The sequence below is a fragment of the Bombina bombina genome, chromosome 2, assembly GCF_027579735.1.
Source record: "Bombina bombina isolate aBomBom1 chromosome 2, aBomBom1.pri, whole genome shotgun sequence".
NCBI classification, from domain to species: domain Eukaryota; kingdom Metazoa; phylum Chordata; class Amphibia; order Anura; family Bombinatoridae; genus Bombina; species Bombina bombina.
This window is the reverse complement of record NC_069500.1, coordinates 907,857,084-907,885,016: the sequence shown is the minus strand read 5'-3', so window position 1 is coordinate 907,885,016 and position 27,933 is coordinate 907,857,084. Positions and strand designations below refer to the sequence as shown.

The 27,933-nt window shown below is 39.2% G+C and overlaps 1 protein-coding gene across 1 annotated transcript in view; it reads left to right on the top strand.

Moving 5' to 3' along the window:
• Window positions 1-27,933, top strand: part of FRAS1 (Fraser extracellular matrix complex subunit 1) — an 868,578-nt gene that overhangs the window by 515,055 nt on the left and 325,590 nt on the right. The window contains 3 exon segments of the mRNA XM_053703296.1: window positions 8,932-8,942; window positions 14,343-14,387; window positions 14,389-14,479. Of these exon segments, the coding sequence (XP_053559271.1) occupies window positions 8,932-8,942; window positions 14,343-14,387; window positions 14,389-14,479 (147 nt within the window).

The window sequence follows — 27,933 nt, the reverse complement described above, 5'->3', positions numbered from 1 at the left end:
GGTGCAGGAGGAGCTACACAGGTGTGCTGCACACGTGTAGCCCAAGCAACAGCTCCAGTCCCATACCTGCTGGCGGTAAATCTCTATGCGCCCAGCCCTCAGCCCCTTGACTGTGGGCTGACACATTTGCGTGGACAGTCAAGCAAAATCTGTTCCGGAACCCATGCCAGTGGCCTATCATTCCACTGGCCTCTGCTACCTCCATCTATCTGGACTTTTTTCTTTTTTTTTTATATATTCATCAAACCTGCTCTTGTGTTGGGCCTGAACTTTGCTGATATATTTAAGCTCACCCAAGTTTCTGGGACCCTGTCTGCTTGCTAAAGGGCACCTTTATTGTCACTACAGGACAAACTCCCCCTGTGCGCCAGCCGCCCCACGACAACTAACTTTAAATTGCTGGATAGCTTACTTTCCAAACACGCCGCACTGCGGTGACTCTGTTGGCGGTTTCTCTTTTATTACTGTAAGTGTGTGCTTGCCGCACTGCTGCGGCTCTGCTGACACCTCACCTTTCTATCTGACTCACCGCTATGACTACGTCGATGTCCTGCTGATCCACGGATCCACTTGCCGCTCTGTTGCGGCCCCGCTGGCGTCCCGCTGCTGCATCCTGCATTTCTGTGGCCCCTCCGACGTCCCGTAGACCGGCACCTCCTTGCTCCTCCCTCCCCCCCCCCCCCCCCCCACCGGTGCTGTGTGGGAGGGAACGGGACCCAAGCACGGAACAAGACCTCGGCCCGGGGGCACCCCCTACAGACTGCCCTGCTGCACAGGCTGGTGTTGTTGCCTCCCCCGGTGCCAACGATCTGCGGAGGGCACTGACGCTGCTCACTGGACCAGCTGGAGCAAAGGAGGAGGCTTAGCCGTCCCTGCTCTGGAACCAGGCTGCCTGCTGGAACATCTGAGCCAACGACGGACTTCTGGGGTGGCTGGATAACGCGCGAAGGGGGGGGGTAAGTCTCTAAACAGGCACCCTAGAGCTGATACATCCCGTACTTTCCTCCTTTCCTCTTGTTTAAGGCTGCCAGTGACACCTGGAGGAAACATATACATAAGGACTGACAGGGTCTGGTCCAGGAACTGATAAAGGAGCAAGAAGCTCTTAAAGTACCCGGGGATTTAAACAGGACCTAAACCACTTTGAAAGCTCACATATCTGTATAACTGACCAAATAATTGTAAAGAGTTAAGTCCTATTGCACTGTAAGAGTTTATGCTATATAGAGGGGTGGAAAGATTAAGGCTTTAAATACGCAAAAGTTACAAATATGTTAAATTCATACAAATTTCCAGGTTTATTGAAGTCACCCCTCTAGGGTAAGGGGGAAAGAGACAGAATACATATACTGAATGTTGTATCTCAGAACATAGCTGCAATTATTAGCATTCAGGATTATTATACCGCAGGCTAAATAGCCACAGGTAACCTAAAATACATGACTTAAAACGATTCGTTAATTCTATTTCTTTACACTATAGTCTATTATAAACTCCCTAGGAGCTGTGGTTATATACATAAAAAGAAATTCTGAGCAGCCTACTGGCTGCTCTTACTTCTGAGTTTCCTCTCCCCCTGCTATCTCTGCTCTGAAATGTAAGAATGCAGATTCAATGTTTAATGTTATAATGTTAATGTTATAAGCTAAGCATCTATTGGGGTTCCTTTTTTTTTTCTTCTATCTTGAAATGGTCCTTTCTGCAGCTCTTGCTACATAAGAGCTGCCCAGGTTTCAAGCCTCTGGTGCCACCTACTAGGACCACCTGGTCATGCCTGGCAAATTTTTCAACTGATTTAAAAACAATCTCTATCTAATAACAACTCGCTCACTTCAAACAAGACCAGATAACACACAGAGTTTGATACTCCTCAGTAAGATTACCTAAGGTATAGGGTTACAGGTACAGTCAATAGACAAAAATAACAGCTAACACTCAAAAGGAGTAATCTTGCCTAGAACTAGTGGCTCTCTCCTTCAGTATTTCTCATTCGCACCTATAAGTTCTGGCGAGCGAGTCTCAAACCACCCCCTGGCCCCTGGATAATTTTTTTTCCGGCGGTCTTCATATGCACCCCTTTTTTTTTTTTTATTTCCTCCTCTTACTGAACTGAAACCAGGCTTAAAGCAGAGCACATACTCCCCTCACAGTTTCCCCCACTCCCTTCCCTCACTTCTCTCTCCCTATTCTAGCACCTGGACAAATCTTCTTAACACGATTTTCCCCTTCTTATTCACTGAAGCATCACGTGGATAAATTTTTTCACTCACATGCTAAGACTCCCTCGCCAGTTATGGCTGCAAAACATAAAGACAGGAGAGCAAAGAACACCATAGCAACCCCAGTTGAACCACAAGAACCACGTTCTACCATATCCTCCCTAACTGATGTATCAGATATGCAAAATTTAGTCACCAAAATAACGGAAGCATTAGCTCCTAATTTCTCCAACATAGGTGTGTCCGGTCCACGGCGTCATCCTTACTTGTGGGATATTCTCTTCCCCAACAGGAAATGGCAAAGAGCCCAGCAAAGCTGGTCACATGATCCCTCCTAGGCTCCGCCTACCCCAGTCATTCTCTTTGCCGTTGTACAGGCAACATCTCCACGGAGATGGCTTAGAGTTTTTTAGTGTTTAACTGTAGTTTTTATTATTCAATCAAGAGTTTGTTATTTTAAAATAGTGCTGGTATGTACTATTTACTCTGAAACAGAAAAGAGATGAAGATTTCTGTTTGTATGAGGAAAATGATTTTAGCAACCGTTACTAAAATCCATGGCTGTTCCACACAGGACTGTTGAGAGGAATTAACTTCAGTTGGGGGAACAGTGAGCAGTCTTTTGCTACTTGAGGTATGACACATTCTAACAAGACGATGTAATGCTGGAAGCTGTCATTTTCCCTATGGGATCCGGTAAGCCATGTTTATTCAGAAAGTAAATAAGGGCTTCACAAGGGCTTATTAAGACTGTAGACTTTTTCTGGGCTAAATCGATTCATATATTACACATATTTAGCCTTGAGGAATCATTTAATCTGGGTATTTTGATAAAATAATATCGGCAGGCACTGTTTTAGACACCTTATTCTTTAGGGGCTTTCCCTAATCATAGGCAGAGCCTCATTTTCGCGCCGGTATTGCGCACTTGTTTTTGAGAGGCATGACATGCAGTCGCATGTGTGAGGAGCTCTGATACATAGAAAAGACTTTTTGAAGGCGTCATTTGGTATCGTATTCCCCTTTGGGCTTGGTTGGGTCTCAGCAAAGCAGATACCAGGGACTGTAAATGGGGTTAAAGTTAAAAACGGCTCCGGTTCCGTTATTTTAAGGGTTAAAGCTTCCAAATTTGGTGTGCAATACTTTTAAGGCTTTAAGACACTGTGGTGAAATTTTGGTGAATTTTGAACAATTCCTTCATACTTTTTCGCAATTGCAGTAATAAAGTGTGTTCAGTTTAAAATTTAAAGTGACAGTAACGGTTTTAAGTTAAAACGTTTTTTGTACTTTGTTATCAAGTTTATGCCTGTTTAACATGTCTGAACTACCAGATAGACTGTGTTCTGAATGTGGGGAAGCCAGGGTTCCTTCTCATTTAAATAAATGTGATTTATGTGACACTGAAAATGATGCCCAAGATGATTCCTCAAGTGAGGGGAGTAAGCATGGTACTGCATCATTCCCTCCTTCGTCTACACGAGTCTTGCCCACTCAGGAGGCCCCTAGTACATCTAGCGCGCCAATACTCCTTACTATGCAACAATTAACGGCTGTAATGGATAATTCTATCAAAAACATTTTAGCCAAAATGCCCACTTATCAGCGTAAGCGCGACTGCTCTGTTTTAGATACTGAAGAGCATGAGGACGCTGATGATAATGGTTCTGAAATGCCCCTACTCCAGTCTGAGGGGGCCAGGGAGGTTTTGTCTGAGGGAGAAATTTCAGATTCAGGGAAAATTTCTCAACAAGCTGAACCCGATGTGATTACATTTAAATTTAAGTTGGAACATCTCCGCGCTCTGCTTAAGGAGGTATTATCCACTCTGGATGATTGTGAGAATTTGATCATCCCAGAGAAACTATGTAAAATGGACAAGTTCCTAGAGGTCCCGGGGCTCCCAGAAGCTTTTCCTATACCCAAGCGGGTGGCGGACATTGTAAATAAAGAATGGGAAAGGCCCGGTATACCTTTCGTCCCTCCCCCCATATTTAAAAAATTGTTTCCTATGGTCGACCCCAGAAAGGACTTATGGCAGACAGTCCCCAAGGTCGAGGGAGCGGTTTCTACTTTAAACAAACGCACCACTATACCCATAGAAGATAGTTGTGCTTTCAAAGATCCTATGGATAAAAAATTAGAAGGTTTGCTTAAAAAGATGTTTGTTCAGCAAGGTTACCTTCTACAACCAATTTCATGCATTGTCCCTGTCACTACAGCCGCTTGTTTCTGGTTCGATGAACTAGTTAAGGCGATCGATAGTGATTCTCCTCCTTATGAGGAGATTATGGACAGAATCCGTGCTCTCAAATTGGCTAATTCTTTCACCCTAGACGCCACTTTGCAATTGGCTAGGTTAGCGGCGAAAAATTCTGGGTTTGCTATTGTGGCGCGCAGAGCGCTTTGGTTGAAATCTTGGTCAGCGGATGCGTCTTCCAAGAACAAACTACTTAACATTCCTTTCAAGGGGAAAACGCTGTTTGGCCCTGACTTGAAAGAGATTATCTCTGATATCACTGGGGGTAAGGGCCACGCCCTTCCTCAGGATAGGTCTTTCAAGGCCAAAAATAAACCTAATTTTCGTCCCTTTCGTAGAAACGGACCAGCCCCAAGTGCTACGTCCTCTAAACAAGAGGGTAATACTTCTCAAGCCAAGCCAGCCTGGAGACCAATGCAAGGCTGGAACAAGGGAAAGCAGGCCAAGAAACCTGCCACTGCTACCAAGACAGCATGAAAGGTTGGCCCCCGATCCGGGACCGGATCTGGTGGGGGGCAGACTCTCTCTCTTCGCTCAGGCTTGGGCAAGAGATGTTCTGGATCCTTGGGCACTAGAAATAGTCTCCCAAGGTTATCTTCTGGAATTCAAGGGACTTCCCCCAAGGGGGAGGTTCCACAGGTCTCAATTGTCTTCAGACCACATAAAAAGACAGGCATTCTTACATTGTGTAGAAGACCTGCTAAAAATGGGAGTAATTCATCCTGTTCCATTAGGAGAACAAGGGATGGGGTTCTACTCCAATCTGTTCATAGTTCCCAAAAAAGAGGGAACGTTCAGACCAATCTTAGATCTCAAGATCTTAAACAAGTTTCTCAAGGTTCCATCGTTCAAGATGGAAACCATTCGAACAATTCTTCCTTCCATCCAGGAAGGTCAATTCATGACCACGGTGGATTTAAAGGATGCGTATCTACATATTCCTATCCACAAGGAACATCATCGGTTCCTAAGGTTCGCATTCCTGGACAAGCATTACCAGTTCGTGGCGCTTCCTTTCGGATTAGCCACTGCTCCAAGGATTTTCACAAAGGTACTAGGGTCCCTTCTAGCGGTGCTAAGACCAAGGGGCATTGCAGTAGTACCTTACTTGGACGACATTCTGATTCAAGCGTCGTCCCTTCCTCAAGCAAAGGCTCACACGGACATAGTCCTGGCCTTTCTCAGATCTCACGGATGGAAAGTGAACGTGGAAAAGAGTTCTCTATCTCCGTCGACAAGGGTTCCCTTCTTGGGAACAATAATAGACTCCTTAGAAATGAGGATTTTTCTGACAGAGGCCAGAAAATCAAAACTTCTAAACTCTTGTCGGACACTTCATTCCGTTCCTCTTCCTTCCATAGCGCAGTGCATGGAAGTAATAGGTTTGATGGTAGCGGCAATGGACATAGTTCCTTTTGCGCGCATTCATCTAAGACCATTACAACTGTGCATGCTCAGTCAGTGGAATGGGGACTATACAGACTTGTCTCCGAAGATACAAGTAAATCAGAGGACCAGAGACTCACTCCGCTGGTGGCTGTCCCTGGACAACCTGTCACAAGGGATGACCTTCCGCAGACCAGAGTGGGTCATTGTCACGACCGACGCCAGTCTGATGGGCTGGGGCGCGGTCTGGGGATCCCTGAAAGCTCAGGGTCTTTGGTCTCGGGAAGAATCTCTTCTACCGATAAATATTCTGGAACTGAGAGCGATATTCAATGCTCTCAAGGCTTGGCCTCAGCTTGCAAAGGCCAAGTTCATACGGTTTCAATCAGACAACATGACGACTGTTGCGTACATCAACCATCAGGGGGGAACAAGGAGTTCCCTGGCGATGGAAGAAGTGACCAAAATCATTCAGTGGGCGGAGACTCGCTCCTGCCACCTGTCTGCAATCCACATCCCAGGAGTGGAAAATTGGGAAGCGGATTTTCTGAGTCGTCAGACATTGCATCCGGGGGAGTGGGAACTCCATCCGGAAATCTTTGCCCAAATCACTCAACTGTGGGGCATTCCAGACATGGATCTGATGGCCTCTCGTCAGAACTTCAAGGTTCCTTGCTACGGGTCCAGATCCAGGGATCCCAAGGCGACTCTAGTAGATGCACTAGTAGCACCTTGGACCTTCAAACTAGCTTATGTATTCCCGCCGTTTCCTCTCATCCCCAGGCTGGTAGCCAGGATCCATCAGGAGAGGGCGTCGGTGATCTTGATAGCTCCTGCGTGGCCACGCAGGACTTGGTATGCAGATCTGGTGAATATGTCATCGGCTCCACCATGGAAGCTACCTTTGAGACGAGACCTTCTTGTTCAAGGTCCGTTCGTACATCCGAATCTGGTCTCACTCCAGCTGACTGCTTGGAGATTGAACGCTTGATTTTATCAAAACGAGGGTTCTCAGATTCTGTTATTGATACTCTTGTTCAGGCCAGAAAGCCTGTAACTAGAAAAATTTACCACAAAATATGGAAAAAATATATCTGTTGGTGTGAATCTAAAGGATTCCCCTGGGACAAGGTAAAGATTCCTAAGATTCTATCTTTTCTCCAAGAAGGATTGGAGAAAGGGTTATCTGCAAGTTCCTTGAAGGGACAGATTTCTGCCTTGTCTGTGTTACTTCACAAAAAGCTGGCAGCTGTGCCAGATGTTCAAGCCTTTGTTCAGGCTCTGGTTAGAATCAAGCCTGTTTACAAACCTTTGACTCCTCCTTGGAGTCTCAACTTAGTTCTTTCAGTTCTTCAGGGGGTTCCGTTTGAACCCTTACATTCCGTTGATATTAAGTTATTATCTTGGAAAGTTTTGTTTTTGGTTGCAATTTCTTCTGCTAGAAGAGTTTCAGAATTATCTGCTCTGCAGTGTTCTCCTCCTTATCTGGTGTTCCATGCAGATAAGGTGGTTTTACGTACTAAACCTGGTTTTCTTCCGAAAGTTGTTTCTAACAAAAACATTAACCAGGAGATAGTCGTGCCTTCTTTGTGTCCGAAACCTGTTTCGAAGAAGGAGCGTTTGTTGCACAATTTAGATGTTGTTCGCGCTCTAAAATTCTATTTAGATGCTACGAAGGATTTTAGACAAACATCTTCCTTGTTTGTTGTTTTTTCTGGTAAAAGGAGAGGTCAAAAAGCAACTTCTACCTCTCTCTCTTTTTGGATTAAAAGCATCATCAGATTGGCTTACGAGACTGCCGGACGGCAGCCTCCTGAAAGAATCACAGCTCATTCCACTAGGGCTGTGGCTTCCACATGGGCCTTCAAGAACGAGGCTTCTGTTGATCAGATATGTAGGGCAGCGACTTGGTCTTCACTGCACACTTTTACCAAATTTTACAAGTTTGATACTTTTGCTTCTTCTGAGGCTGTTTTTGGGAGAAAGGTTTTGCAAGCCGTGGTGCCTTCCATTTAGGTGACCTGATTTGCTCCCTCCCTTCATCCGTGTCCTAAAGCTTTGGTATTGGTTCCCACAAGTAAGGATGACGCCGTGGACCGGACACACCTATGTTGGAGAAAACAGAATTTATGTTTACCTGATAAATTACTTTCTCCAACGGTGTGTCCGGTCCACGGCCCGCCCTGGTTTTTTAATCAGGTCTGATAATTTATTTTCTTTAACTACAGTCACCACGGTATCATATGGTTTCTCCTATGCAAATATTCCTCCTTAACGTCGGTCGAATGACTGGGGTAGGCGGAGCCTAGGAGGGATCATGTGACCAGCTTTGCTGGGCTCTTTGCCATTTCCTGTTGGGGAAGAGAATATCCCACAAGTAAGGATGACGCCGTGGACCGGACACACCGTTGGAGAAAGTAAATGGTCGGTGGGATAAGTCTTTGGTTTGAGTGTGAAAGTGAGCAAACAGGCATTTTTGAACTGACGATAAGTTCTTCTGTCCCCAGAGAATAAATCAGGACTGGATATTTGTGGCTCAGGATGAGTGTCTTGTGATGGTGTTTTGTGTCCTATGGAATCTCTAATGACCTTTCTTAGAGTTTCATTTTCTATTTGTAAACTGTTCATAGCTTGACCTAATTGGTCCACCTTCTGTGACAGTTCATAAACCACCTGTGGTAAATCCACTGGATCCATCTTACTGGCTTAGTGATTCTGTAATGAATTAATTCACGGTATCAATTCAATCCTTTGTATGGATCACAACTGTGGATGATAGGTTTTGTATCACTTAGCTGTAAATTAACATATGGATAAATGTTAATTTTAGGGCACAAAGTGAGTTTATTTTGAATTCACAAACTTGGATTAATCTGTGAATAGGTGAAGAATCTCTCACTATGTTTATACTTGCAAATAATAAAGTATAAATTTCCACACTGGAAAAATAGCAATGAAGATTTTATGCTGGTAATATAATTCTAAGTACAGCCAAAATGTTTAGGAAACCACTGAGACCACACTACCTGCATATAGAGATTAGCAGGAAAATGTTCTGTAGCAGCAGAGTGTGTGAATCAGTGAGACAGGCTGAGACAGAATGGTAGAACAGCTGATATGAAATCTGCTTGTAAGCTGAGCCGTCTGGAATAGTTGTGATGTCACTGCTTAGGAATGTCTTGCTGTGAGCAGCTCCGTGTTTGCTGAAACTTGCAATGCAGACTGGCAGTTGAATTAGAGGTAAACAGCTTACCGGGAATTGTAACAGTATCAATCTTGCAAATTGTGACAAGCAGGTCACGCTGTTGTAGAGTCAATAAATCACTTGATAAACTTCAGCAGTAGCGGAGCAGAAGTAGCAAGTTCTGCCTAGGCAGAAAGCAATCCAGTTTCCTTGTAGAAATTCAGGTTAAAGATTTAGGAATAAACTTTCTAAGGTTTGAAATAGCTGGAGCACAAAACATGTGCAGGGAGCTCAGTTAGGTTGATTTCTTAATCACTAAGCACCTGGCTGGCCTCAAGAGTAACTTTAAATAGGGTAAGGGGTTGGCCTGAGTTTGTAAAGGTGGTATAGAGAGATTACAGCCTTTCTGTAAAGGTGGAACAGAATTCCTGACAGGGGCCGATATAGCATTTTTGCAGGAAACACATTTAACAACAAGAAGAATCTCAGAAACTCAAATCAACTTGGGTGAAAAGAAATTTTCTTTTCCCCGGGAGAGCGGAGGAAGAGAGGGGTGGCGATCCTGATTGGGAAGAAAATTGGCCAAGCGGTTATTCACAGTGACATAGACCCCCAATGGTAGATTTGTAATAAATTAAGCTAAAATCCCACAAAACAATCTACACATTATGCAATGTCTTGCCCCTAACAAATTAGACCCTAGCTTCTGGCACAAATCCAGGCCAAAATTCTCTCTGTTCAGGAGGGACACACTAATATTAGGTGGTGATTTCACTATGTCTCACAGTGCCCATTAGACAGACTTAGAACTTCTGGTAAGTCCTCCTAAACAAAAACGGGATAATTTAGAAGCTAAATTAATAAAATCAATTATGCATAATCTAGGAATAAGAGATATCTGGAGGCTTCAAAACCCTGAATGTCAGAGATTTCACCTGCCTGTCCAAAGCGCACAAAACGATGCCCTAGAATCGATCTTTTCCGCATCAGCGACAGAATAAGACTGACAGAAGTAAAAGCAGGTTTGTCTCCAATCCTTCTATCAGATCATGGCCCCATCTCGCTCGAGGTGCAGACTAGCTGCTACAATAAGAGACCAACGAACGTTTTTCATTTCCCTCCTTCTTCTCGCGATGATCCTGAAGTTAAGAACTGGCTTAAACTCAAATTTTCGGATTATCTTGATCATAATCAAGACTACATAGGTTCGCCCCCTGGTCTTCTGGAGGCTGCTAAGGCAGTCCCTCAGGGGCCAAATATAGCCTACAGCGCGGAAAGATTTAGGGAAAATATGTCCAAAGGGAGAAAGAAATTAATAGTTCAGTGATTAATTCATATAACTCTTATTTACTTGAAAAATCACCTAGACAACTGGGCAAAATACATTCGGGCCAAAAACACAAGAGACACATTTACAATCTTTCAGGAAACGCAGAGGGATCTTAGACTCCAAGCCAGAATCTATAGATTCGGTAATAAAATCTGGCAAACTACTGGCAAAATCTGGTTAAAAAAGGGAAAGGAAAACATCTCTCATTGAAAACATTCAAGAGGATGGTATTCTTCGTGACAAACCAGAAGCAATAGCAAAAGCTTTCACCAGCTACTATCAGAATCTCTATCTAAGCAGGGGCTCAGACATCCCACAGGCACTCCAATTTTGGAGTCGAATATCTTGCCCCAAAAATATCAACGGAATTGATTAATTCCCTAAACGCACCAATTACTGAATTAGAGATAAATAAGACAATTATAGATCTAGCCAATAACAAATCACCCGGACCAGACGGTCTCCCAAATGAGTTTTACAAATTCTGAATTCTGAGATTACCCCCTATCTCAACAATTTATATAACAGTATGTATATCAACGACAACCAGGTGGCCGCCTCTTTCTCTTCATCTAATACTGTCTTAATTTTGAAGGGAGGGAAAGATCCCTCCCTCAAAGAATCATATAGGCCCATAGCTCTCCTGAACGGAGGTTATAAGATATTCTGTTCTATCCTTGCTGAACGCCTCCAAGCACCACTTGCCACGGTAATACACCCTGACAGGCGGGGTTTCTTAGGGGCCGAAAACTCCTCAGCTAAAATCAGAGAGGCCATACTTGTTACAGAGTATTTTAGGAAATTGGAGGGAGAGGGGGAGGGGGTGGCACCTGACCTGGCTATTCTTTCGATCGATGCAGAGAAAGCATTCGATTCGATACATTTTGACCATATTTTCTCATCTCTGACAAATTTTGGCTTCAAAGGTAAATTTCTCCGAATTTATTATGAATCTCTATAAAGAACCCCACACACTACCCTGATCGTCAATTCTATAGCTTCTTCACCAGATAACTCTAGGAAGGGAACGCGCCAGGGGTGCCCCCTCTCTCCCCTTCTCTTCGACATCATCAATCGAACCACTAGCAATTATGGTTAGGCAACAACTCCCAGGCATACAAGGTGGGGAAGCAAGCTATAAAAATTGCCTTATACGCGGATGAATCTTTTGTATACTTTCAGATACTAAATCCAGCATCCCCCAAATTGTTTTAAACATCACTACCCAATTTGGGTCTTTTTCCGGGCTATAAGATTAACGAAGCAAAATCGGAAATACTATGGTTGAGACAAAACAAAGACTCTCTTTATGTTTATTCCCTTTACCGTCTCTAAAATATCTCTTAAATGTTCTTGGAATCTTAATCCCTTCATCCCAGGGGTGACCTGTAACAATCTTAATTTCTCTCCGATTTTTGCAATGATCAGGGAGGAAACTTAAAAATTGGCAAATCTCTTCCGCTATCTTTATCCGGACGGATCGCTTTGTTTAAAATGATCTTGCTCCCCAAACTCCTCTACGTTCTCCAGAAGCGTCCCATTAATTCTTTTGGAGAAAGACATTCGCTGCCTAAATGGCTCACTTAGCAATTCCTTTGGCAGGAAAAAAGACCTAGGATATCCCTTAAAATAAACTTTTTTTTTATCAAAAGAGAGTGCTGGCCTTGCACTGCCAGATATTCGATCCTATAACTATGCCTTTTTAGCCCGCGTGGTGGGCCGACTGGATATCCCAGAGTAACTATGTTACGAATCAGCCCCTGGAAGAGAATATGTGTAGCCCGTATCAGCTGATAGCGCTGGCTCACTGCCCGCCAAAAGATCTACCAGGCAGAATCAAAAGATTTCAAAATCTATTTATAATCCACTAAGGGCCTGGTGGAGAATAAGTAATCTATTATCCCTAAACGGGAAAATTTCTCCACTATCTTCCAATACAGGGAAATCCGAAATTCCCCGCAGGAGTCAGTTCAGGAACCTTTAGGAAGTGGCAAGACCCTAGGCCTGAGTAGGGTGATACAACTTTGGGACCCAGAAAGGAACATTGTCAAATCCTTTGACGAGTTAAAAGGAGAGTTTCACATCAACAATAAGGAATTTTTTGCATTCCTTCAAGCTAGGACACTTCCTACTCGAACTAGTGAACGAGGCAGGATGGAGCTGCGAGTATGGGGAAACTGGAAGGTTGGATTACTCTGTTTAAAAACGGCATTAGGTCCATCTCCCCATGCTATCAGCTACTTAAATCAGGTAAAGGCGATGTAGAGTTAGAGAAAATTACTGCTTTTTGGAACTAGGCTATTACACAATCGACTATTGATACAAAAACTATTCAAAGCTCAATTTGCAAAGTGGCTCAGGTCTCTCTCTCAGCTACATGGCGTGAGATGCACATTAAACTTCTCCACAATGCATACTTCACCCCCAAAAAAGGCGACAAAATTCACTATGCCAGTTTTAATAAATGTCCAAAGTGTTCACTCCCCGCAGCGGACATAATACACATGATTTTGGAGTTGCCCCCAGAATAAGATACTTCTGGTATAAATTAGAGTTCTGTATTAACAAACCCTTAGGATCTCCCATCACGGGTCTTACACAGCTACTGATTGTTTTTGGTCATGCGGAGCACAACCCAGAGAAATAAATTGATATTTTTATCTATCTTAGCAACTAGATATCTTATCTTCAAAAAATGGAAGACGAGGGCAATACCATCTATCCCAGAGATAAAGAACTGTCTGAAAAAACAATGTCTTTTAGAACAAAGGGATACTAACCTAGATAATGACTTAGACATTAGATGATTCTTTAGTAAATGGTCTGCTTTCATCAAGTCACTACAAGACACAGAAATGCATGACCTTATATTCCCCTTTAGGAACTCGGAACTGGTCCTTCTGGGTGCTTGGTAGAGATCTGAAGGTGTTCTGACGCGGGGGTTTCTTTTACTCCCTATATTCCTCTTCCTTTTTTTTTACCCCTTCCCTCCTCCACTCCCCTTCTCCTCCTCCTCCCCCTCCTCCCTCCCCCTTCTTTCCCTCCCCCCCCCCCTTTTTTGTTTTTTTTTGTTTTGTTTGTTTGTCTGCTTGTTTTGTTTTGTTTTGTTTTAATTTGTTCTGTTTTTCGTTTCTTTAACCAATATAAATAAAATAGAAAGACTCCAATTTTGTGTACAAACTTTACGTTGTGTGGGGACCAACTCATTAAGATAAAACAAAGTTACTGTTTTAAACTGTTTTTTGAGGTTCTCTGAAATATGGTTTACCTGGCCCTGCGTGGCACAAAGAGGTTGAATTTTATTTTGATTGTACACTCTGCTGGATTTAAAGGACCAGTCAACACAGTAGATTAGCATAATCAACAAATGCAAGATAACAAGACAATGCAATAGAACTTAGTCTGAACGTCACATGAGTAGTAGATTTTTTTCTGACAATTTAAAAGTTATGTCTTTTTCCACTCCCCCTGTACCATGCTGACAGCCATCAGCCAATCACAAATGCATACACGTACCATGTGACAGCTATCAGCCATTCACAAATGCATACACACTTATTCTTGCACTTGCTCAGTAGGAGCTAATGACTCTAAAAGTTTAAATATAAAAAGACTGTGCACATTTAGTTAATGGAAGTAAATTGGAAAGTTGTTTAAATTGCATGTTCTTTCTGAATCATGACAGTTTAATTTTGATTGAGTGTCCCTTTAAATACAACTATTTAAAAAAAAAATGACATGCTTTATTTGAATCATGCAAGTTTAATTATACCTTTCCTATCCCTTTAATAAAGCAGATGCTGCTGTTAACACACATTAGAACTCTGTTTTAATATAAAACTGAACATATAGTAAAGCAAATTAAGACATGGTGAATGCTAAAGTTGGATATATTATTTTGTTAGCAGTATGAGTATGTTCTGTTTACGAGAGCCTTGTTTTTTTTTTTTGCTTAGCGTGCAGCAGCCATGCTTGACCTGTGACTCAGCAGTGGGGTGCACAGCATGCAGGAGACCCATCCAAGGTTCTGATGTTTGGAGAATGCCAGTATGATATTTGTGCCCCACAATACTATCTGGACTACAACAGCAGAATGTGCAAAGGTAACAAACTTACTGTTAATGCAACACACAGTAAAACTATAAGGTTGCAAAAAAAAAAAAAAAAACTCAATTTTTTTAAACCTAGAGTGGAGATATATTAAATTCATGCAAAGTATTTTTTTATTTTTGGCTTGTTCTATCATGTAGGAGAACAGGAATACAATTTATCAGATTAATGTATTCACAGGATGTAGCCACATTTAGTTGTCAGGGGATTGAGACAATGGGGCCCTAGTTATCAGCCGTCTACTTTAACCTACCTTCGCCGCCCCAATACGCCCGCCTAAGCTCGTCTACCATCGCCGCCGCGGACCTGAAAAATTTTGCCTAAGTTTATCAAAAAATCTGTCAAAAAGCCATGTACCAAGTACGGGGCGATGAGCAGCTGACTGTGAGAGTTATCACTCATCCGATCTCGCTGCTCTTCGGCTTTTTGACAGCTTTATTGACAAGCTGTCACTAAGCACCCACACTAACTACACTGTTCTACACCCTATTACCAGCACCCTGAGCCCCACCGCAACTAAAATAAAGTTCAGACTCCTAAACCGCCTGCTCCTAGACCCGCCGCAACTCTTATAATGTATTATCCCCTAAACCGGCCACTCCCGGACTCAGGCCGCTACCCAACAATATACCTAGTAAACCCCTATCTGCCCCCCCTATACCGCCGCCACCTATAATAAAGTTATTAACCCCTATCCTCGGATCCGGACCTCCGCCGCAACTAATACTAATAGTTTTAACCCTAAGACCGCCACTCCCGGACCCCCGACTGCAACCTATATTAAACTTATTAACCCTAATCTGGGCCCCCCCTAACCGTCTCCTCCTAATAAATAAATTTATTAACCCCTATCCTGCCTGCCCCCCTACACCACCCGCCACTGTAATAAAAATATTAACCCCTAAACCTAAGTCTAATCCTAACAACCCCCTAACTTAAATTTTAATTAAATAAATCTAAATAATATTTCTCTTATTAACTAAATTAATACTATTTTAAAACTAAATACCTTTAAAATAAACCCTAATATAGCTACAATATAAATAATAATATTGTAGCTATCTTAGGATTTATTTTTATTTTACTGGCAAATTTCAATTTATTTTAAATAGGTACAATAGCTATTAAATAGTTAATAACTATTTAATAGCTACCTAGCTAAAATAAAGAGAAATTTACCTGTAAAATAAAAACTAACCTAAGTTACAATTACACCTAACACTACACTATACTTTAATAAATTATTCCTATTTAAAACTAAATACTTACCTGTAAAATAAACCCTAAGATAGCTGCAATGTAATTAATAATTACATTGTAGCTATTTTAGGATTTATATTTATTTTACAGGTAACTTTGTATTTATTTTAGCTAGTTAGAATAGTTATTAACTATTTAATAACTACCTAGCTAAAAGAAATACAAAATTACCTGTAAAATAAATCCTAACCTAAGTTACAATTAAACCTTACACTACACTATCATTAAATTAGTTAAATAAATTATCTACAAATAACTACAATTAAATTCAATTAAATAAACTAACTAAAGTACAAAAATTAAAAAAGCTAAGTTACAAAAAATAAAAAAAACAAGTTACAAACATTTAAAAAAAAAATATTACAACAATTTTAAGCTACTTACATCTAATCTAAGCCCCCTAATAAAATAACAAAGCCCCCAAAATAAAAAATTCCCCTACCCTATTCTACATTAAAAAGTTACCAGCTCTATTACCTTACCAGCCCTTAAAAGGGCCTTTTGCGGGGCATGCCCCAAAGAAAACAGCTCTTTTGCCTGTAAAAAAAAAATACAACCCCCCCAACATTAAAACCACCACCCACATACCCCTAATCTAACCCAAACCCCCCTTAAATAAACCTAACACTACCCCCCTGAAGATCATCCTACCTTGAGCCGTCTTCAGCCAGCCGACCACCGATGAAACCGAAGAGGAGATCCGGAGCGGCAGAAGTCATCATCCAAGGGGCGCTGAAGAAGTCTTCCATCCGATTGAAGTCAACATCCAGGCGGCGCTGAAGAGGTCTTCCATCCGATTGAAGTCTTCATCCAAGTGGCGTCTTCAATCTTCATCCATCCGGAAGGTTCCTTTAAGGGCAAAACATGTTTATTTTAAATTCAGAATTTTAAAGCAATATAAAGGAATTTTCATTTAGATCAAAACATCAGTTTCAATGTGTGATATGTTAAAAATCCTCTGATTGGTGCCCTTACAACTGTAGTTATATAAATGTAATTATAATGTAATATTCATACCTAATTTATTACATTTTAAATTGTGTCCATAACCCTTACTACAAGTATACAAAGTGGTGCATATGTACATACAGATGTGCATTGTGTTCTCTGTAATAGCACCTGGCCTCTACCTAAATACATGCTGCAACTGGTTGTCAGACAGTGACAGGACACACAAAAATGTATTCCATGATTCAGATAGAGTGCACAATTTTTTCAACTTTCCAATTTACTTGTCTAATTTGCTTTGTTCTTTTGATATCCTATGTTGAAAAGCATACCTGAGGTAAGCTCAGGAGTTGAGAGTTAGCTGTTGATTGGTGGCTGCACAAATATACCTTTTATCATTCATTGGCTTACCGCTGTGTTCAGCTAGCTTCCAGTAGTGCAATGCTGCTCCTTCAATAAAGGATACAAAGAGAATGAAGCATCCTATATAATATAAGGCCAAGTATGTTTGTCCGACGTAGTCATGCGCCAGTAAAGACTGCGCAAGACAAACATACCTGGCCTTAACCCCTTAAAGACCAGCGCCGATGCGCAGTAGAGACTGCGTGAGAACGGCGCTAGTCGTTAAGCCCTGGGCCTCTTTCTGTGGCGATCTCGCTAAAAGTAGTGAGATTGCACCATTTCTTCTAGCAGTGGTGCTGATCGTTGTGCCGGACAGCAGTGGTGCCGATCGTTGTGCCGGACAGCAGTGGTGCCGATCGTTGTGCCGGACAGCAGTGATGCCGATTGTTGTGCCGGACAGCAGTGATGCCGATTGTTGTGCCGGACAGCAGTGGTGCCGATTGTTGTGCCTGACAGCAGTAGTGCCGATCGTTGGTGACGAGGGAGGCGGTTGGACAGCCCATCGCTGGAGGGAGGGTGGGAGGGGCGGGGAACAGGTGGGACCACTACACTACAGAAAAAAATGTATGCTAAGAGCAGCAGGGAGGTGGAAGGAGGGAGGAGGTACAGGGGGATCCTAGATTGGAGGGGGGGGGGGGAATAAAGGCTAGGGAAAGGATCTTGAGGGGGGTCATTTTGGCCCGTGTACACTAGTAATTAATAATAGAAGTAAACTGGAAAGTTGTTGAAATTTGTATGCTCTGTCTGAATCATGAAAGAAACATTTTGGGGCTGAATGGCCCCTGATGCCCCTGTTTCCGCACGAGCCCTCAGGTTTGCCGGAAACAGCAGTTATGAAGCAGTACTCCATAACTGGTCTGCTGCCTCTGAGGCAGCGGTCTGCAATCCACCCAATCCTATACGATCGGGTTGATTGACACCCCCTGCTAGCGGCTGATTGGCCGCAAATCCGCAGGGGGTGGTATTGCACAAGCAGTTTACCAGAACTGCTTGTGCAATGTTAAACACTGTCGTCATTCAGCGTTGTCTGTTGGACATGATACGCTTTAGCGTATCCTGTCGGACAGACATTTATAAATCGGCCACTTTGTGTTTCATGTCCCTTTAAGCCAAAGCAATGAGAAAAAGTAATCCCTTAAAAGACAATTAAACACACTAGAATTGCATAACCAACAAATGCATTATAACAATTTATAGCAAGGTATAAAGAATATACATAATTTATTTTAGTTGAAAACTAATGATTTTAATCTGTATAGTTTTATTGACACGATTAAATGTTTTATTTTATATTCTGGAAAATGTGCATTTATTCTTTAGATCTGCAGCCAGGATTTTTTCATACATTGAATATGCCAAGTGCTTATTTTCAGTAGAGTCCTTAGGGTGACCTCCAGGTGAAGAATTGTGTCTTGGTACATTCTGTCGATGTTATGATAAGCTTTGTTTATCAAAGATTTATCAAGCAAAGTTTCTTGCTTTCACAGCTTTGCCAGTGCGTCTATTTAATCTCGTCTTTCAGTTTCTATACATTGTAGACAATATGTGCTTTGTTTAAGTTTTTGCACACTAAGCAGAGGTGTCTGCACGTTGCTTCTTAAACCATTCAAATAAAATAAATAATACAACTACTTTATAGCGTACAATAAGTCAATGAAAGATGATTTCCTTCCAAATATAATGCAAGCCTTCCTGTTAATGAGTACATAATATAACAAGTACTCACACTGCAAATGCAGAGTTCATGAAATATTTAATCAGTTTATTTTATCTACCTGTCTTTCTGTTTATCCACCTGCTTGTCTATGCGTCTGTCTGAATATCTGTCTGTCTATCTATCAGTTTTTCCAACTCCCTGTGTCTATCTATCTATCTGTCTGTCTGTCTATCTATCTATCTATCTATCTATCTATCTATCTATCTATCTATCTATCTATCTTATTGTAGAGAAAATAAGTACTTTCAAGCCTTGGCATAAAAACTTTATTATATAGGCATATTATTTGGTTATTCAAAATATGCACTTCTAGCTTTGAATATAAATCCGAAAATATTAATTAGTTCCCTACATAGTCTGGTATTTTTTTATTTTTTTTAAATTAAACTACATTACCTATCTTGCATTACATATACACAGAAAATTACACAACTGTGCGCACATGCGCTTTAAAAGTGTCAAAGAATCTCATGGGTAGATAGTAATTTGTGATGTGCTCGGAATGCAATGACGTGAAGGATCGCATGCAAGGTGAGTATTTTTGGTCAGACAGCTGATGGAACGTCACTTCTGTTTGCTGATCTGATATGTTTGCTAATCTGATAGAAAGGGCTTAGAAATTAGCATATGAACCTACCTAGGTTTAGCTTTCAACTAAGAATACCAAGAGAACAAAGCAAATTTGATGATATAAGTAAATTGGAAAGTTGTTTAAAATTGCATGCTGTCCCTTTAAATAGAAGTAATATTATGTATGAGCCAATGTTCTTCCTGTCAATTTCCTACCCATTTTAAACCAAGCCTTTATCCTCTTATCACCAATTCATGTAAATAGAACATCTCAACCTTGCTTAAAGGGACAGCCTACACCAGAATTTTTATTGCTTAAAAAGGTAGATAACCCCTTACTAGTATCTTAGTATGTCCCACCTACACAATATATTATTCCCCATATTTTTCCTTACATTTCTATCGCTAATCATTTTGAGAATAGTAATGTTTACTCTATATATCTTTTTCTTAAAAAGATAAAGTACTTTCTTGTTGAAAAATACGTGCTGCTCACTTCTTGTCTGGAAATTATGTCAGCATGTCTGCATGCCGTATAATAATTCCTCAATTAGACTTGTCTAGCTGTCGTATTTTATCTTCTATTCTCCCATCTGCTTTAATTGCCACCCAATGCAACCTGAGTTTCTGGGAGTCAATCACACAGTGCAGCAGAGTCTATTTTTATTCTGTGCTGAGAGAGAACGATTACCACTGAACTAGAATCATCACAATCGATCTAAGGAGGCAAAGGAAGACTCAGGAGTACACAGATTTCTATTTCATCTATTTTTCTTCTTTTTTTTTCTTTTTCAACTCAAATTTCTTTTGTGAAATCAGCTTTATTCTATACTTCCTGCATCAACTCCTTCATATCTAGAGAAGCCATTCACATATTTTTTTTGCCTTGTATGTGTCCCCACTGGGTAATATAAAAAAGCATTTTCTATGTGGTATGGTTGTCCTTTTTTTGTGTGAAGAAAAGTCAGCAAAATAGTTCAATGTATATTTCTTTTACTATTGGGACATTAAATTGAAGTATTTTGTAGGCATATATACTGTATCTGCGATTAAGCACTGCATTGCAAACTGTCACAAAGCAAAAAATATTTTTTAGGGATTTAAAAGTTTTATTTTATTATCAATATGTTCATTGTTTTGCAGTCCATGGACTGCATAAGTATATTAATGATATCTCCCTTTGGCCAATTTATAAGGACAGACATAAATGAGCTCTTGCACTAATCAAGCAATCACAGTGTAGAATGTTGCAAGATCAGAGTTTAGATTCCAACAGGGAAAAACACCAAAGTATGTTACAAAACTTTTTTTTTTTTTTACTATACATCATTAAAGTGACATTAAAGTCAAAATTTAACTTCTATGAGCATCCAACTGAAAAAAATCCAATTACTTTTACTATAACAAAAATGTGTACAAACGTTTTATTTTTTATGCACACTTTCTGAGGCAGAAACTCCACGTAAGAATGTGCAAGAGATCACATTATATGTGTATGTATTTTAAAGGGATACTGAACCCAAATTTTTTCTTTTGTGATTCAGATAGAGCATGCAATTTTAAGCAACTTTCTAATTTACTCCTATTAGCAATTTTTCTTCGTTCTCTTGCTATCTTTATTTGAAAAAGAAAGTTCAGAACCCTGGACAGCACTTATTTATTGGTGGATGAATTTATCCACCAATCAGCAAGAACAACCCAGGTTGTTCATAAAAAATGAACATTCTTGCTTTTCAAATAAAAATACCAAGCAAATGAAGAACATTTGATAATAGGAGTAAATTAGAAAGTTGCATAAAATTGCATGCTCTATCTGAATCACAAAAGAAAAAAATTGGGTTCAGTGTCCCTTTAAGATTTCCTTATCGCTGATGATTTGCTGATATCACATGATACAGGGAGCAGAGAAAATGGATGTAACTTTGACATTTCTCAGAAAAATAATCCACTACTCTTTTTATTATGCATTTGTCGATTACTTATAGCACACAATGGAGAGGGGCCATTGATATTGTCAGTGATGGGTTGGCCAGTCTGTCTTTCTTACAGCTCCTCCCATCAGGACAAATGTCCAGATTTCCAGGGACTAACAGTCTCCGCCCACAACAGCTCCTCCAAGCCCCACCCATAACATTCCCATCCCAAAGATGCACACTCTCAATAATAGACACAATAACCAGTGTGCCAGCTGGGGCATACAAGTCCTAACAAATGAGCAGGCACTCACTGGATTTGTCTCATGCTTCTTAGTTTATTGTATAAATTATGTGATGTTTCAGGAATTGTGCTCTCCCTTTTCAAACAAAAGTGCAAGTGAAAAACTGGTAGTTAAATGTGCTATAAACCACACCCCTTTTGGAAAACCCGCCTTCAAGGTTGCCAAGCAACCAAATTTACAAACATGTTGCTTAGTGTATATATTAGTATATATCAAAGTGGTCATTAAAATCAAGATCTATATAGAGAGAGGGAAAAAAATAGAGAAAAACAATATAGACAGAGAGAACACACATGCTCCTTTCAGCTGGGGAGTACTCTCATGATATGACGAAATCCAACAACATTAAATAGAGAAAACAAAGCCAATCAAGTTGATTATTCAAACCCATTTGGTGAAGGGTGATCAGGCGGTTACGAGAGTAGGTGTAACTGATGATGCAGTCCATGTGGTCCACCTGTAATGTAGTCAGGGAATTTACGATCTGGTGTGAACACACCACGCCGCAATGGCGGCTATACTAATGATTGTTTGATTTATTTAACAAGATTATGAATGATTGAAGTAAGTAGTTCCTCTACTCATATATACTGTTTGTATTTTAAGTTGATCTCTACTCAATTTGCTAATGTTTCATGACTTTTTGGCTCTATAGATACATTACGGGTGTTATATTACTATTTTCAGGAATTCAGTTTGTTTATTATGATTTTGCATGAAGCTTACTGATACATTAACATGGCTATTGAACTTAATGACCACTTTGATATATACTAATACACTAGGCAATATCTTTGTAAATGTGGTTGCTTGGCAAACCTCGAAGGCCGGTTTTCCAAAAGGGGTGTGGTCTATAGCACATTTAAAGGACCAGTAAACACAATAGATTTGCATAATTAAGAAATGCAAGATAACAAGACAATGCAATAGCACTTAGTCTGAACTTCAAATGAGTAGTAGATTTTTTTCTGACAATTTTAATAGTTATGTCTTTTTCCTCTCCCCCTGTACCATGTGACAGCCATCAGCCAATCACAAATGCATACACGTACCATGTGACAGCCATCAGCCATTCACAAATATATACACATTTTATTATGTGAATTCGTGCACATGCTCAGTAGGAGCTGGTGACTCAAAAAGTTTAAATATAAAAAGACTGTGCACATGTTGTTAATGGAAGTAAATTGGAAAGTTGTTTAAAAAACGTTCTGAATCGTGAAAGTTTAATTTTGACTTGAGTGCCCCTTTAACCACCAGTTTTTCACTAGGACTTCTGACTGAAGAAGGGTAGCACAATCCCTGAAACAGAATTTACACAATAAAGTGTGAAGCATAATGAAAATCCACTGAGTGCCTGCTCATCTATTTGGATTTGTATGCCCCAGCTGGCACCCTGGTTGTTGTTTCTGCTAATGTTCAATGGTTAATAAGTACTACCTGATAATGCTCATTGAATAATAATAGGAAATACCTGTAATTTTGAGGATTTGGAACCTAACATTTTTCTTTCATAATTCAGACAAAGCAAGCAATTTTAAACAACTTTCCAATTTACTTCTATTATCTTAATTGCTTTGTTCTATTGGTATCCCTTGTTAAAAAGTATAACTAGGTAGGCTCAGTTTGAGCAGTACACTACTGGGAGCTGGCTGCTTATTGGTGGCTGCATATATATGTTTAGGTGATGTGTTCAACTTGCTTCCAGAAGTCCATTTCTGCTCCTTCAACAAAGGATACTAAGAGAATGAAGCAAATGAGATAATAGAAATACATTGGAAAATGGTTTAAAATAGTCTGCTCTATCTGAATCAGGAAAGAACAATTTTGTGTTTCAAGGTTCTTTAATTAATAATAGCATGAAGTTCACAGCCGATACTTGAATGTAAGTTTAAATTTTAAACCGCAAATTTATTCAGACAATAAAATGTTAAATTGCTGCTCTTTTCTAACTCTTAATGAAAAGGCTCTGTTATATATTTTTGATGCAGTAAGTAATATTAGAACTTTTTTTGCATCGACATAATAAATAAAAAACGTATGCACATTAATGCCATACCATCGTATAAAGTGTCATATAATTCCTCTTTAACATCTCCTATTGACTTTCATCAAGTTTATAATCTGACATCTTGAATGGAAAATGATTCATCAAAGTTATTGGCATACTGACGTGTGGAGGAGAAACTGACTCTGTTTACAATTCATTAAATCGTTCAGTTTTATTTCACATAAAAACATCAAAATACAAATTAGTGTTTACATGTTCCAAATGTAATAATGTAGCCTATATTTTACTTTTTTTTTTTTTTTTTTTTTACTCTTTTGGTATTGAGAAGCACACAAACTCTTGATAAAAATAATAATAATAGGGTAAATTTTATAGTATAGAGAAAATCAAAGCAAACTACTATATTTTAAAATGTCCTCTTTTAGATATCACAAAGAAACAAATACAATATAAAGAAAAAACTAAATAGTCCACAAATATGAATCAGTCCAGGTGAAGAATCAAGTTATTTCCAACTTCATCTAGAGGAGGACAGCGAGTGCATTGTTTTCAGATTTATTACAAATGAAAAAAGTGTTTGTCAAATCAGGTCGTTCAGAAGCCCTAACAGGCCAGATTGTAATTATTGACCTTAGACCACTCATTTTCAAACCTATTTTTTTCAAGCCTTCCTAACAGGCCAGATTTTGAAGATATCTGTACTAAAGCACAAGTGAAATAATCAGATGATTAGTAAACATTATTATTATTATTATTCTTTATTTATAAAGCGCCAACAGATTCCCCAGCGCTGCCCATGGGTACAAGGATAACAGTACAATGGAGAAATAATACGATAAGACAAATACAGGGAGAATTGAGGGCCCTATTCCCGTGGGAGCTTACAATCTGGTTATTTTTCTTGGTAATCCTGAAAATCTGGCCTGTTGGTAAGGCCTGAGGACAGGTTTGAAAACCAGTACCTTAGAATGTTCAGTAGCTCAATCAGTATGACTGTTTCACCTGTGCAGTCTAGTCCAGTGATTTGCAACCTTTTTTTTTGCCGTGGCACACTTCTTTAAATTAAAAAATCCTGTGGCACACCACCATCCCAAAATTTTACAAAATTACACATTGTAGCCTAATACAGGATATATATACAGTATATATATATATATATATATATATATATATATACATACACACACACTGTGCTGTCATGCCATGCCTCCTACAAACTACACATGACATATTGACATTCATTCACAATCATAATGATTGTCAGTCTGCCGCGGCACACCTGAGGATCTCTCACGGCACACTAGTGTGCCACGGCACACTGGTTGAAAAACACTGGTCTAGTCAACATTAAAATTAAGTATTCAGACAGGGCATGTAATTTTAAACAACTTTCCAACTTACTTTTATCATCAAATTAGCTTTGTTCTCTTGGTATTCTTAGTTAAAATCTAAACCTAGGTAGGCTCATTTGATAATTTCTAAGACCTTGAAGGTCGCCTCTAATGTCAGTGCATTTTGACAGTTTTTCACAGCTAGAGGGTGTTAGTTAATGTGTGCCATATAGATAACATTGTGCTTACGCCCATGGAGTTACCTAGAAGTCATAACTGATTGGCTAAAATGCAAGTTTGTCAAAAGAGCTTAAATAAGAGGGCAATCTGTAGAGGCTTAGATACAAGGTAATTACAGAGGTAAAAAGTATATTAATATAACCGTTTTGGTTATGCAAATCTGGGGAATGAGTAATAAAGGGACTATCTATCTATTGAAACAATAACAATTCTAGAGTAGACTGTCCCTTTATGTCTGTTTGGTTAGGGCTCCTTGAGATAGGAATAGATAAGCACTGCCCTAAAAGAACCTTGTGACCGCCCAAACATAGGAATGCACAGATCCTACTTGTATTACAAGTTGAAAATAAATTTGATTGCTTGAGCACAGTCACAATTTACGCTAGAATTATTACCGTGTCCTGAAAGCTCTGGTTAACTGTTTTGCGAAACAAAAAAGTGTCACAAAATACATCAAAAATACATTATAAAGTACAGTTACACTCATAATAACACTATGTAATAAAAATTATTTTTAAAAAAAATGTTTAAAACTCAAAAAAAAAATTATTAAAAAAAATAATTTGGACAAAAAAGTCTAAAGGCTCAAAGATATGAGGTCTCAGGTGTTAGAGAAAAAAAGGCAGGAAAAGGGCTTTAACATAGAGATACAGACATATACATCTCTAAAGATGTATTTGTATGTTTATATATGTATTTACAGACATATATACACATATAAATACATATGCACATATATATATATATATATATATATATATATATATATATATATATATATATATATATATATATTTATGCAATTTTCATTTTTAATAAAGGTTTTAACTATGTATTTATTGTAAACACTTCATTCCTATGTTCTGCACATAGCAGAATATGTTTTATGTATTTTAAAATATATATTTATATATATTTCTATTTCTATATATATAGGTATAAATATTTATTGTACCAAATTACCATCAGAGATATATAAAAATATGTATTTAGAAATAAATAGAACATATTCTGTTATGTGAAGAACATTGGAATTTGAAATATTCATATTTTCATGTTGGGTTAGCGCACTTGAGAATATTCTATCGGGTTTGCAAATTAGTTGGGTGTTTTTTTTCCATTCTTTTTGCTCCATTTACCTCTATGGGGGAATACGTGAACGCGGTTGTGATATTATAAGTTTGTCTTTTAGTGCTTATTGGGTTAGCGCGCAAGCGAAAACGGTTTACTTTCAAGTCATAATACTAGCACAAACTGGCGCTCACAAAAAGCTTACCTCTAGCTCAGTTAATGCTCAAGCAGGAGCGTTAAATAGTTCTCCACTTATAATCTGGCCTAAAATGTTTAATTACACGTAACAAAAAATACAATATATTGTCATTATTTAGATTGTCATCCTTTTCTGTAATTAATTTTCTTTTCACTGTCCCACAAGGACACAGTAGACCTGGAGTGCTTATTGCAGTGTCCTGTGATTGTCTATATAAAGTACAAGGGGTCAATTTATTATAGTGCGAGCGGACATGATACTATGTAGCATATCATGTCCGCCCCACATCGATAAATGCAGACAGCATACACGGTCTGCATTTATCATTGCACCAGCAGTTCTTGTGAACTGCTGGTGCAATACCGCCCCCTGCAGCTAGCAGAGGGTGTCAACCCGATCGTATTCGATCGGGTTGATTTCTGTCTGCCGCCTCATAGCAGGCGGACAGGTTATGGAGCAGTGGTCTTGATAAATTGACCCCCAAGTCTCATATTTCATTTTACAGCTCATAAATTATACTAGGCTTTTCAGGGAGTCGATCCCTGGAGTGCTTAGAAAGAGGAAAACACTTCTAGATTGTGTAGCAGCTGAAGATATATATATATGTGTGTGTGTGTTTATATATATATATATATATATATATATATATATATATATACGGTATATCTATGTAAATGTGTGTGTGTTTATATATATATATATATATATATATATACGGTATATCTATGTACATGTGTGTGTGTTTATATATATATATACGGTATATCTATGTACATGTGTGTGTGTTTATATATATATATATATATACGGTATATCTATGTACATGTGTGTGTGTTTATATATATATATATATATATACGGTATATCTATGTACATGTGTGTGTGTATATATATATATTATATAAACACATAGTTATATATAAGCTATAATGCTGAAATAAAATGCAAATTTGGGCATTTTCTCTTTGTACTTTCATATCCCTTTAAATGCTGTCAGATTAGTTTTTAAAAGAATCATCAATGCCAGTTTTGCTTGTTCTGTTTGCTTTCTTTTTTTTTTTTTTTTTTTTTTTCCATTTTACTTTTTTTTGTGAATTTAATTTCATAGTGAAATCCTCTATTTTTCTCCTGTGGATTTCCATCTTAACAGTGTATTGATTGCTTTACTGGTGAAATCCCTGATGTATTTCCTTCTAGTTAGAGCAGCTGGATGTGCACTGTTTTTATTACATTACTGGTGTGAATGAGAATTATATATTGGAAAATAAAAAGCGAGATTTAAAGGCAGTTTGCTGGTTTGGTTATTAATGTAAACAGTTGGTTAGCTGTGAGTGAAACCACATTACAGTTTTAAACTTGTAGAAAAAATAAAATAGAACAATTATAATAAAAATGACTTGAATGAAGCAAAATAAGGATTATTTAAACAAAACCACTGCAATGAGAGTTGATCTGATAATCGTGACGGCTGCTAAGTGAC